The 12,710-nt window shown below is 59.9% G+C and overlaps 2 protein-coding genes across 2 annotated transcripts; one reads left to right on the top strand and one right to left on the bottom strand.

Moving 5' to 3' along the window:
• Positions 1-2,731: 2,731 nt before the first annotated feature.
• Positions 2,732-3,423, top strand: COLE_06770 (uncharacterized protein; the record flags this gene model as incomplete). Its single annotated transcript, XM_018421531.2, has 7 exons — positions 2,732-2,749; positions 2,784-2,825; positions 2,861-2,920; positions 2,956-3,063; positions 3,095-3,147; positions 3,182-3,232; positions 3,267-3,423. 7 exons carry the CDS (start codon positions 2,732-2,734, stop codon positions 3,421-3,423), a joined length of 489 nt encoding a protein of 162 aa, XP_018276344.1.
• A 431-nt stretch (positions 3,424-3,854) lies between these two features.
• COLE_06769 (uncharacterized protein) lies at positions 3,855-6,411 on the bottom strand (the record flags this gene model as incomplete). The annotated part of the gene is made up of 4 exons (XM_018424874.1): positions 3,855-4,193; positions 4,244-5,794; positions 5,827-6,046; positions 6,080-6,411. The coding sequence occupies 4 exons, from the start codon at positions 6,409-6,411 to the stop codon at positions 3,855-3,857; spliced, it is 2,442 nt and encodes an 813-aa protein (XP_018276343.1).
• Between the last annotated feature and the right edge of the window lie 6,299 nt (positions 6,412-12,710).

The following is a 12,710-nucleotide window of genomic DNA, read 5'->3' as shown; positions in this document are numbered from 1 at the left end:
CCTCGCCCTCGTCCTCGTACTCGTCCCCGTCCTCGTCCTCGTCTTTCTCCTCCTCCTCTTCCTTCTCGTCTTCGCCTGCCCCATTTGCATCCATCCATCCATCCACACTTGTTCTCACACACTCCCCGCCGTCCGCTGTCTGCCTCTCACACCCTTGGCTAGTCACATCGTTTCCCACCTTCCCATCCACGGACAACCTGTCTTAGCCGTCACTCGACACCATATAAATTCTTTTCCTCCCGCTCACCAGATACTTCACCCACCCTTCCCTTACGCTCCCATCGAGGTCGTCGGTCCCGCCCATCTTGCAACAATCATCGCCCCGCCGGCGTTGACGATGGAGTTCGTTACGATGAACCCCCTCCAAAAATCACCTCGCGCCTCCCCGGAAGTAAGTGCTGATGAGGGCCTCATCCTCGTGGCTTCAACGAGGCTGCATCTCGAGGCGACTAGGCGCCCCTTCTCGCCCCCCCCCCCCCTTCCCCGACTTTCATAGTTTCCGCAACCTGCCAACACCACCCATGTCGCTGACGCTGCACTCAGACTGCTCAACCTTCCCCGCCATTTGGTCCATCCCTTGCGTCTTACTCGCCTACCGCTCAGGAGGGCTCTCTCAGTCAACATCTCCAGGCCATGAACCTCTCGTCTGCGTAAGTGGCAGGCTCCACTTCCGCTTACTCTAGCTCCGGTGGCACCTCCGCGGACTCGGGATCGCACAGTGCAAGCGTCCAAATCCCGACGCCCGATCTCCACCAGGGCCATACCTCCATCCACGGATTGGCGCCAGGCCGAAACAATGGGGTCAGTCTGATCCGTCAAACCGGGGCGGTCGGAAGAGCTGACGGACAGCTTGATCCTCGCACTCGGTCTTTCCGGCCATCCATCCCTTCCGGAGGGGCAGCGAGTGTTGGAGTACGTTCTAAACCATATACCCTAATCCTTGCTCCCTCACATAATCGCTAGCATGCTAACTCGTGCAGGGCATTCAGACTCCAGGTCCAAACAGAGGTAAGTCTCGCGGCGCCATCGGACGAACGACTGACCACTTTCTTTCAGACTCTGTTCAGAGCTCGAACACGATTCCCCACACTCCGTCGTCCCGACGGACGTTGAGCACAATATCCACGCCTTCGTCAGTTGCCTGGGACTCGTCGCCCAACCGCGTGTACTCCTCGGCCGGCTCAGGCAAGCAAGCCTTGACGCTTCTCCCTGAGCCGGACTTTCTTGGCCTTGATGGGCGTCTAAACAATGTGCTGGGTACCTCCAGTCATGTATTTCAACCCCTCACAGTTGACCTCACCACTCGCTGGCTTCTCGTTAGTGCTTTGCCCGAAGTGGATGCTGATCAACAGGTCACGAACGTCCCGAAAACCGCCCAGCTCTCACAGCTACAGGAACTACTTGAAGTGAGTACACCTCGTGCTGCCGAACTGATCAACAGGTCCCCGGCCAGACCAAAGCCATCCTTACCCATCATTTGTGGACGCATGGATGGGTAGGTGATTACGCCTTTCCGTCGATTGACCTACAGATCATTGCCGCTTTCTGGGATTCACGTGAAGCATTCAAGGTGTACAAGGGGCTCAGCCGCAGAGCGGTCCGCTTCTCGACCACCTCAGACGCCGTTCTGCTGCATTGCGTCTGTATTGCCGAGGCGGAAGTCCGGGCGGTAGGTTACAGTCACTTGACATATGAGATACGCTTACCCGCAGCTGACTGGGGTAGGCCAGCAATGGGACTTTCTCTGGAACGAGAGTGAGGCGGCGGTCCGCATCCAAGTCCAGGCTCAGTTGGGTGTTGAGTGCGAGGGCTTTAAGGTGACCTGCATCTGCAGTACTAGACTGACTCATAGGCTCAACTAAGTGCCTGCGGTGACCTCAAACACTTCAAGGCGCATGACAGCAGTGGACATGTAAGTCACTGCATATTTGATAAACTCACTGCTCAAGGTCTTTACTGCTGAGTTTTATGACACCCGCGTCGCCGCAAGCGTCATTCGCACCTACAACAACATAACCATCACGGGAGGCACTTTTCTTGTATCCTATTACTCTGAGCACCCGCTCAAGGCGGATCCTCCTGCTCGTCTGACGTTGAATATCGATAACGGCTCGACAAACTCCGTCGCCCGTTCAGTGTCGATCTCAGAGTCGGCCGCAATGAGAGCGGCCACCGCAACTTCGCCCACATCTTGGACTTTTCCCCGCAGAAATGTGTCGGCCGTCTCACCCGGATCCATGTCACTTATGAACGGTTCGTTCTCCGCGACGGACGAGCCCCAAGGTGGCCTTGATGGCTTCCAGCCCTTTGACACTGCGTCTCCCAGCGTACGTCGGACTCAAAGCGGCACAATTCCGCGCGGCCGCTACCGGCTCGACACTGAGCCCGTTCATCTTTGGGCAACTCCTGCCACTGAGGGGCAGCATGAGGCCCGTGCAACTCGTCCACCCAATCTTCGCCGCGCAACGGACTCAGCCACCATGCAGACCATCCTCAATGGCATGAATGAGACAGCACAGGCGATGCAACGCCACTATACCACCAGTGGCTCTTACTCGACCCCTTTGTCTCCCGCCGCTCTCACCGCTCGATCCTATACTATATGGGGTAAGAGCGAGCCGAAGCCCATCCCCCCTGAGAACATAATCGTTCCTGAACGTATCACGGCTGGTGAGCATTCTGTCTGTGGATCAGAACTGAGAGCGCAGGACTTGACAAGCGTACCACAGTGATGGTAAAGGATGTGCCCGTAGGTCATACGCCGTCACTATGCTGACTCTCAGAATAAGCTATCCCGTCAGGAGCTCGTCGACATCCTCAACCAGGTCGGTACGCATTGCTTAGGGGGTCTAACAGACAGGTTGTGCCGGGCGAGTTTGATTTTGTCTACCTGCGCTTTGACTTCAGCAACCACTGCAATGTGAGTAACAAGGCGTGTACTCAGTTTGACCTCAGGTCGGATATGCCTTCGTGAACTTCACTTCCACTCGTGCCCTTCTTCACTTTTACCGTGCGCGAGTCGGTAAGCGTTGGAACATGTTCTCGAGCGAGAAGGTCCTTCAGGTGGGTGAGTGTGCCTGAACTGCCTGACAAGCAGACCGTGTACGCTACCATTCAAGGAAAGATCGCCTTGGTCAACAAGTTCCGGTAATCGGCGATAAGGAGTGAAGCTGATAGAGAGCAACTCGGCAGTCATGGCGGTCCAGGAAGAGTGGCGTCCGCAGATCTTCTAGTGAGCTCAAGGCCAAAACCTAAATTGACCGCAGCTCGGACGGCGCTCTGCGAGGCCAGCCGGAACCGTTTCCGGAGGTAACGCGCACCCAACGCCGACATTGGCTGACAGCAGTCAGACTCCATCTCTCGAGGCCAGCGCTCAGCTTCCTCCTCTCAGCTTTCGTTCCTCTCAAGTACGTCCACTCTTGACACTTCAGCTCCGCTTTCAAGCCGTCATTGACGGCAGGTCCTTCGGCAGACCGAGGTAGCTACGACTTCCAGTGATCCCACCACGCCTCAGCTCTGAGCCAAGTCCCATTCTCCCTCTCTCTGTGTACAATTCTGGCGCCCTGTGCAACACGGTACACGCATGCACCCACGCTTCATTGTCGGCAGCGTGCACACACACCACAACCACGCCATCACCACCCATCTCTTTCCGATCTCAGTTGTTGCGTCGTGCAAGAATGTACTTACAGACCCACTTTCAGGCGGTAGTTAGCGGGCACGCACTGCACAGCACACATCAATCAATCGATCTGTACAAGTGCGTCACCATGTGACATGCATGCAAGAAGTATTGTACAACAGATAATATAAGGGAGTACAGCCTGTGCGCATCAAGCGAGCGAGCTATTCACTTAGCAGAGTAGAACTCTCAGCCCCAGGTCATCACACACGGGCTTCCAGTCAGCCGTGCGATCACCTGCATCAACGCGGCGCCACACCTCGCGAATGATCCTTGACGCTGTGTCGACGTCGAAGCAGCACTGTGTTTTGAACCCTTCGAGTAGCGTCTCCACCCACGTCCGGTCCACGCCGTTCAGGCAACAGCCTGCCACGACGGCAGGCCACATGAGGTCTATACTCATGCCGAGGGCCGCCGTACTGATACTGCATGCCTGCATGACCTCAAGCGCGGCTCTCTGGACCAACGCATCGGTCCTTGCCCGGCCAAACACCATGCGAAGAAGAAGGATCTGAGATGATCAGCAAGGGTTCCGAGTCAGGCACGGCGCGCGCGACTTACTCGCATGGCAAACGCGTATGCCCTGTCACCGGCGTGCACGCGCTCGTGCGTGTTTGCGGTGGATAGGCTCTCGATCCAACCGTCAAGATCGAGCTTGAAGCACGCGGCTTCTTCAGCAAGGGAGTCGTCCAGGGGAGAAGCTGGAGCAGCCGTGGCGGGGCCGAAAGGGTTTGCATCCGGTGCGAAGATGCCTCCCCTCTTGAACGCCGTATCCATACGCCGGCCGACGAGCGCTTCAAACACGTCGGTGGCGAGTCGGGAGCCGATGCTGCCGCTCCGGCTGGGTGGCCCTGCGAGGGAGCCGCGCCGACTGCCTGCGCCACCGCTGGGGCCGGGGATGGCGCTCTCGCCCGGCCCGAAGGGTGTGGGTGGTTCTGAGAGGGGGGAAGTGACGCGCGCAAGGAGGCGCGCGGTGCGTGCGAAGAGGTGGATGGCAACGCGGGAGACTCCAAACTGGGTTTCGACGGAGGCTGCGCCGAAGGGGGTGGAGGGATAGCCGTCCGCGTCGTCGAGGCTCGGGCTGAACCACCAGTCGTCTTCGTCGCTGAGAAGGCTGGGCGAGGTGCCGCAGGGGAGGGATGCGAATGTGTCGTATATTGCGAGAATCTCGAGGCTGAGGCGTGCGGGGGTGACGATGCTGCCATCCGGAAGGGCGGTGGTGGGGCCGGCGAGGAGGGCGGATGGCCCGCCACGCGCGGAAACAATACTTTTGGCGACGGCGAAGTTCTCCTCCCACCCACTTCCGCCGAGGAAAATATCTATGGTTGCAAGGGAGGTGGCGGCGGCTAATGCCGCGTCGCTATTATCTCCCCGTGCGACGGCTGCTCTCACAAGCTCCTTGCCCTCCTCCCGCAAACTCAACGCCGCCGCCAGTCCCGTCGTCGCCGTCGAGGGGTGCCCGCCACGCGCCTGCAGGAAGGCTTGGTGCGCAGCGCCGACACCCAGCAGCGCGGCCCGCAATGCATCACATGCGGCATTCGTACCACGGGGCGACGCCAGCGCGAGGGGGAGAGACACAGCCAGCATGGGGTTGGGGCCAAGCGGGATCGCAATCGTCAGGGCGGCCGCATGCGCGCAATAGTGTAAGATAAGATTCTGTTCGTGCGCCGTGGGAAAGTAGGGCAAGAAATAGTTGGGCGTGGTGAGCATTGGTGTTGCGGGACTGGGGCTCTTCTCACCACTTTCGCGTCCGACCATCTGGTGGGGGTGCGGCACGGGCGCGGCGGAGTTGAGGAAGCTCAACGGGGCGTTGTTGAGATCGGTCTCGAGGTTGTTCGGGAGAAAGGGCGGGGCGGACCAGCCGAGACCAAGCTCCATTCCCTCAGGCATGAGATCAAAGCCGAGGAAATCTGGCTTGAAGCCGATGCCGAGCTGGACGTCCTCCGAGCCCCCATGCGTACTAAGACTGCTGCTGGAGGGCTGGCTCTCATCGGATGAGCGGTGGACGAGGCCCGGGATCTCAGGCGAGGGCTTGCGCTGCTCAGGTGACGAGCACTCGCTATCCGAGCCCTTGGGCTTCTTCACCCCTTGGTCGGGAAACACGCAGTCCGACTAATGTCAGCACGAATAGAAAGGGCGCATACCTCGCGTTTGGCAACGACGCAACGGCGACAAATGGGGCGTGCCTCGTCACACTTAATGCGGCGGGCGCGGCAACCCAGACACCCCGTGCGCGAGCGAGTGTACTTCTGCCTCCGCTTGACGCCGAGGCGACCGGACTTGCGGGGCGGCTCGGGGCGCGGCTCGGTGAGGTAGGGGTGGTGACGAGGGGGCGCGTAGGTCTGAGACATGAAGGGGTGACGGCTTGCATCAGTGGTGGCGTTGGGGGGCACGTACTGGTCGTCACGCCATTCCGTGTCGGAGGGCATCTCGTATGCGCCCTGGCCCGTGATGCCGAACCACGGAGGAGCGGAGACGGCGCCGGCTCTGATGGGAGAGACCGAGTCGTGCGGGTGGGAGTGCGCGTGAGAATGCGCATGCGGGATGTCGATGGGCGCCGAGGGCATTGGCGAGTCCCACCTATGCCGTGCAGGAAGGAGCGAGGCGATGTCGGGCGACGATGCTCCAGACGAATCACTGTTAACCTGGAGGAAGTTGTTGGGGGCGAGGTCGAGGCCGAACATGTCGGGGTATTGCTGGCAGTCTACCGAGTCGAGATACGACGACATTTGGGAGACTCTTAAGACAAGCTTGCCGGTTGAGCGGCTGGTGTACGACTGGTCAGATAAGGCGGGACCAGCAAGCGCTCGAGATAGATGAGCAGTATACTAAGCGCCAATATGTAGAAGACGGTCGGTGCGCCGCAACTTTTAGAAGGTGTAGATGGCAAGAACGGGGAGATGATAGCCGGGCGGGGAGCAAGGTGTCCGAGCGGCGAGGTCACAGCTGCCGAGGATGACGAGGTAGTGAAGAGTTGGGCAAGCTGAGAAAAGTTCAAGATATCAAGAAGGGGAGAGGGAACAGTGAAGGTACAAGAAAAGAACAGATGGTGATGAGCAGATAATGGGATAGCGATGAGGGAGGACGATGGTTGTTTTGAGGCGAGATCGGGCCGTTTTGAATGCTGTAGAACGGCAGCGATGTGGGCGATGATGGCGCCGTTCAAAGTGACGCTCTAATTGCCGATGTGGGGGTGACGCCGAGGAGGTAGCGCCCGTTGGAGCCGTCGGAGAGGGTGATTGAGACGAAGAGTGGAAGGGGTAGAGGGAGGTGGGCGTGTTCGAAGGGGTGGAAGGGGTCCGGTATGGTGAGGACGGACTGCGCGTTGGTGTGGTTTCGCGTGTTTATTGACCGACCGTGAATGGTGGTCAGGATGGGTGGGTGGGTGGCTGACGGTCTAGTGGGTTATGAATGAGGAGAGGAGAGGGGAGGAGAAAGGGGACCGCAAGGGCCTGCAAGCTGCAGATAAGAAGGATGCAAGAAGCCCGGCTGTCAGCTTTGCATGACGACGACACATGTGCAGCTGTACGAGGAGGACGAGCAGCAAAGCAGCAGGCAAAAAGAGGATGTGATTTTACCTCGGCGAACAAGTGTGCCACTGACGCTGACAACGCGCCCCGGTCTGGAAGCAGGCCCTCGGTCCTCGGCCCTCGCAGCCGTGCTCGGTCAGCTGCCCTGCGATCCTGCGATGGGATCTCGGACGTGTCCGGGCGGCTGGCCTGCGTGTGGCGCCCCTGGGACGTGAGCTTGCTGGCTTGCTGGGGCTGTTGGCTTCATGGCTGCGATGGCTGCGATGGCTGCATGGCTGACTGCATGGCTGCATGGGCTGGACCGCCAGGAGGCACTTAATACCTTTGCCGCCGGGGAATGCAACGTGAAACGATCGGCATACGCACTATTTTTTCTTGCTCTCCTCAGCCCCTTGAGACTGCTCGCGCCCGTTTCACTCCCCTCCCTCCCTCACTCCTCTCTGGTGTGCCGTCAACCTCGCACGAGATCAGCTTGGTTTGACTCCGCCGCCTCCGCTGCCTCCGCGGCGCCCACCTTTCCCCACCGGACCCACTCCCCATCCCCTTGTCGATCTGTCGATCCCGAATGACTGCTGCTGCGCTTGGGGCGCGGGCGCAGAGGATCAAAGGAGGCAATGTAAACTCACGGGCACAGTTCAAGTGTCAGGCAGAGTCCCTGAGGGCGATCATGAAGGCACGCCCCTGTCTCGGAACTCACCCCATCGCCCCATATCCGGATCTTGCGCTCGCCATCTTCGGAGACCCAGCGAACTTTCCCTTGCATGCTCTGACACCCGCTCTAGCCTCTTGTACATCGCTGCAGCCCCCCTATTTTCCCCCTCCTCCCCCCGGAACAAGTGCCCGCAGCGGGCAGCGGGCCAGAGCAGTGTAGGAAGTCTCACACGACACATCAGCAAGTGGACCGCGTGGCGACCTCCGCCTAAGGGACGATAGATGGGTTCACAAGTCACGGGCCAACAAACCGGCCCGCGTCCGGTAATCCGGAAAAGGACCTACACATCCACCGTGGGAGAGCACCAGCCCACCTGGGCAATGGAAGGCAGATCGTCGCGGCGTCGCGGCGTCGCGATGGAGAGCCGGGGCACATGGGCTGGGCTACTGCGTCTCCTCTTCTTCCCTCGCTAATACAAGCTCAGCACGCCTCCCAGCTGACAGCTGATGGGGCACAAGCACAGACAGCTGCTCTCCTTCTCCTTTGCCTCCGAGCGTGCCCGACCTGGTACCCCCACCCCATTTAGCAGTCGTGCGCCTCATTCCACTTGTGGGAGCGGAAATGCGGAAGTCGACAGCTCTGACCCGGTCGATAGAAGGGGTCAGAGTGGAATGCTGAGCCTGTTCCCCCCCATTCTGTAATTGTCGTCGCGAGACGCATCCGCTGCCGCAGCCCGGCAGCCAGAGACCTTCAGTTCACCAGATCAGCAGACCAGCTGACATCCGTCGCCTTGGCACAGTTCCTGAAACGGCCCGTCCATAGCCTCGGTGGCGTGCCTGGAGCAACCAACCGCACTCTGAGCACTCACTCGAGCTGCGTCTTCCGCGCGCCACATCCAGGCTGCGGATGCTAGAAGGCAACGCAATCAAGCAGGGTACAGCCGGGGCCCGTCGGTGTCGTGTCGGCGTCGTGCCGAGGCCTCCACGATAAATGCCTCGCGATTACAGAGGCGGCTGGCCGCCAAACATGAGCTCATCGTCGACCAGTTTGCCTCGTCTCGCGCTATCTTTAGAGCTTTGAGTCATACACCCGGCCAGCTGATCACATCGGTTGCATGGGAAGTAACCATGTTTTGAGCCAGACACACGTTCGTGGAGGTCCTGGCGATCACGATCGACGAGAGGCTGACGGTGTGGCGGCTGGAACAGCATTCCAGAAAGATGCTCGGCGGTAGAGGCAGCGCATCGTCGGGGGCCGGCGGCAGGGGAGGAGCGATAGCGAGGCGCAGAAGCTTTAGGCAGGGACGCGCCGCCGTTCCGGAGGCCAGTCGCTGACGTGGACGTGACGAGCAGTGGCAGGAATGCTCGGCAGTCGACGGGTCGTCGCGGCGATCGCGCTCGAGGGGGAGATGTGTGGGGCGGCTCCGAGGCGCGGCGATCTGAGAAAAGGTCGTGCCAAGACCGGATGACATTTTTCGAATGCTAGTCGACCGCCACACTGAGTTTGATCGTCCAAATCGGTCGCTGTGCGTGGCCCGCCCGTGGCTGGGCTGGTGGGAATGCAGGAACGGCTGCCCGTGCAAGCAGGGCCGGATGCCGCATGTCCATCACATCGGCGCATCAGGCCATCGATCCCAGATCGATCTTGGCGGATCTCGGTGCGCCGCCGCGCCGCGCCAAGTGCACTCTGAAGAGACGCGAACGCAATCGCGGTGCGGGACGCATCACATGGGGCGGCCAGATCGGGACCTGCAGATCTATGACGTCGACACCGAGGTTAACGAGGCTGCAGAGATAGATGCTTGGCTTTGCCCCAGCGGGACGGGGCTGTAGAGGGATTCGGAGGGGAATGATAGCCGGCGGGAGAGGGCGGCTGCAGCGGCTGCGGCCGCAGATCTGGGCGCGCCCCGCCCATAGCCGCAGAATTCTACGCCTTATCCCCGCTCGCTGGCATTCTTGTCGTACCGTTCCGTCGTTCGTGATGCGCAGAAACCAACGCACAACGTCGTCACATCGGAGCGTGATGCATCGCCTTGGTCCATTTTTGGCATGCTGTCGTAGTCGTGAGATGTGAGAGCATGACATGGTGAAACCTCCGCTCCCGCTCCGGAGAGTTGGCACTCGTCAGCTGTCTACGCGGCGTTTATCGAGAATGTTGGGCGAAAATGTGTGACTGTGTGTGGACACAGGAAGGAGGGGGCGAAGGGCTAGGCAGGGGGGTGGCGCAGGCAAACGAGGCATGGGATATTCCCACCGCCCAAGACACAGCGCCACCTCTTGCCACTGACCCCCATACATTCTACTGCTGCACCAGTCCTAGGCATGTGAGTAGGAGAGGACGCCAGGCCTGTAAAGGCGAGCGCGAAGGCGAAGAGACGAGTGGCGCAGACGACGCCGCAGGGCCACAGAACGCGCGCCACCGCGACGCCCGACCCGATCTGGGATCACAGTCGCGCGGAGCAAGGTCGGACCGCGCCGCCCAAGGGATCCGTGGCAGCCTCGGCAGAGGGACATGTGGTGCACATGCCTTCCGGCACTAGTGTCGAACGGCTGTATGCAGCGTCATCTGCCGGCAGACGGCGAGCAGCATATCGAATGTATGACATCGTGCGCGGTGGACGGCGCCGCGCTGAGCGGAGATGGTCACTGTCAAGGCGCTACCCGGAAAAATGGGGAGCGAAAGCGGCTACGACTTCGCGCCCAGCAAAGACGGCTACGCCGAAGTGACAGCGCTCTCTCGGAAAAACGGGAGACAGAGCGGCTGTGACATCGCGCAGAAACGGGAGGCATGGATTGTCCAATTCTTGCTACACGGGCCGCATACGACATTAGGGGCGTCCTTCGGGGAGTGATGTGCGCTGCGCGAATGTGGCGCGAAGTGCGCGCAACAACGGCGTTCATGGAGCGCGCCGAGCGCTGTGTGCATGCACATTTTGGCATGATTTACCTCCCAAAACCGTCGGGCGGTGAGAGGAGCGCGGGAGGGGGCGAAGAGAAGATGGGAGGCAGGCAGCTGGACTCGTCGTAGCAGAGACGCTGAAGCGAGCCCGCACTCGTCACCTCCCATAACTGATAATTCACATCCTGATTGGACATACGGAGGCATATTTGCTCGCTAAACAAGCTGGTGGAGAAAGCGAAGCGATGCATACTGAGCGGTGGCACAAATGTGCGCGAAATTCAGACAGGTGGGACGAAGCTTCCCAAAGTGAGGCACGCTGAGCTGTCTGAGATGGAAAATGCGAGCAACAGGCGATTTCGCGGGGCAGTTAGCTGTGTAGTGGGATGTCCACTGATCGCAGTTGAAGAGCATCTCCATTTTTGTCATCGCTGGACGCGGAGTCATTCATGACCAAGGTCATGAGCGCTGAGGCACGCTCCCATCTGTCTGAGCTGAAGATGCGAGCTCCTTTCAATTTCGTGGGTAAGTTGGCGTCTTAGCGGGGCGTTCAAGGCATCGCAGTTGAGAGCATACCCGTTTCTGTCATGGCAGATGGTGATGGAGTTGCTCACGAGTCTCACGCGGAAGGTCATCAGTGCTGAGCCAACCCCCAGCTGTATCATGCTGGAAAATGCGAGCAACATGCGGCATCGGGCGGTATTAGCATCGTAGCGGGGCGTTCAGTGCATCGCTTGGCGCAAGAGTTGAAGCCCATCCCCATATTCTGGTGGCAGACGGAGACATGGAGCTGCTCATGAGTGGTGCTCACGTGGGTGAGTAGGACCTTCGCCCAGGAAAACGATGCGCGCCTACATCCGGTCCAATCGCGGCCTTCGTTTCGTACTTCTGGAGAGTCAGTACCTCTCTCATGACTTACACATGGGCTGCCGGATGAGGTAGCCGTAGCGTAGCCGGAGACAACGACGTGCATGCAGTAAGTGTCAACCGTCAACGGCAGAGTGCGACGCGCGAGCCACCATCCACCTCCGGACTCTGCCAGGTCACGTGGTGCGGAGCAACTGCGGCAAGGCTAGCAACAGATTCCCTCTCCACCTGCTTCAGTGCTATGTCACGTGCGTCGCGGAGCCGGTTGGTGGTCCACACCCCCGCCGCTCCTCCATCTCCACATGTCTCCAAATCAATATGGAGCCGGCATCGGACACAAGCCCGCTCACCCGCCCACCCCGCTCAGCTCGGGGCCAAAGCTCCGCCGTGACACGGCGGTGATGTCATGCGCTCTTGTCAGCTTCAGCGAGCGTCAGCGGTCTCGGCACGTGACGCGTTTCACGGAGCCCAATTCGGCACATCGAATGACGCCGTGTGCATGCGCGGTTGGCGGGGCTCCTGCGCGGTCATACGAGTCGTACTTCGATGCGATTAATGCGACAAGGATTTCGAGAGGAGTACGAGTGTGTCGTCGATCTGAGCTGAGATGAGCTGAGATATGACGGGACGAGTTGAGGAGCTGAGAACGTTGTGTTAGTCCGAGAACAACACCGACTGCCCCCACCCCTGCCGTCTCGGTCGTGACCCTGCGCAAGATCCGAGGCCCCCGCCTCACCCTGCTGCTCGGCAGCTCGCAAAGGTGAGCTCATCAGTCCATCCCTTGCGATCAAGTGAATTCCATTGTCCTGTCTCGCCGCATTACGCCTGCCTCTCGGCCGTTGCGCATCACTCGTACACGTCACGTTCTATGCTGCTTGCCATTCTCGGAACGCCGAGAGACGTGGAGAAGGATACAACAGATCGCCGCGTCCCACTCCGCGTACCCGGAAGGTATAGCGCAGAATCACCTCCCCAGCCCCTCAACGTTGTTGTTGTAGTATTGTATTGTCGCACGTCTTGCATTGCATCGCTCGCTGGTCGCTCGCTAGTCGTCGCACACGCCGGCCATGCGCACCGCGCC

The sequence above is a fragment of the Cutaneotrichosporon oleaginosum genome (assembly GCF_008065305.1).
Source record: "Cutaneotrichosporon oleaginosum strain ATCC 20508 chromosome Unknown ATCC20508_contig06, whole genome shotgun sequence".
Taxonomy (NCBI): domain Eukaryota; kingdom Fungi; phylum Basidiomycota; class Tremellomycetes; order Trichosporonales; family Trichosporonaceae; genus Cutaneotrichosporon; species Cutaneotrichosporon oleaginosum.
Note: the sequence above shows the minus strand (reverse complement) of the source record. Positions and strands in the feature narration are given on the sequence as shown.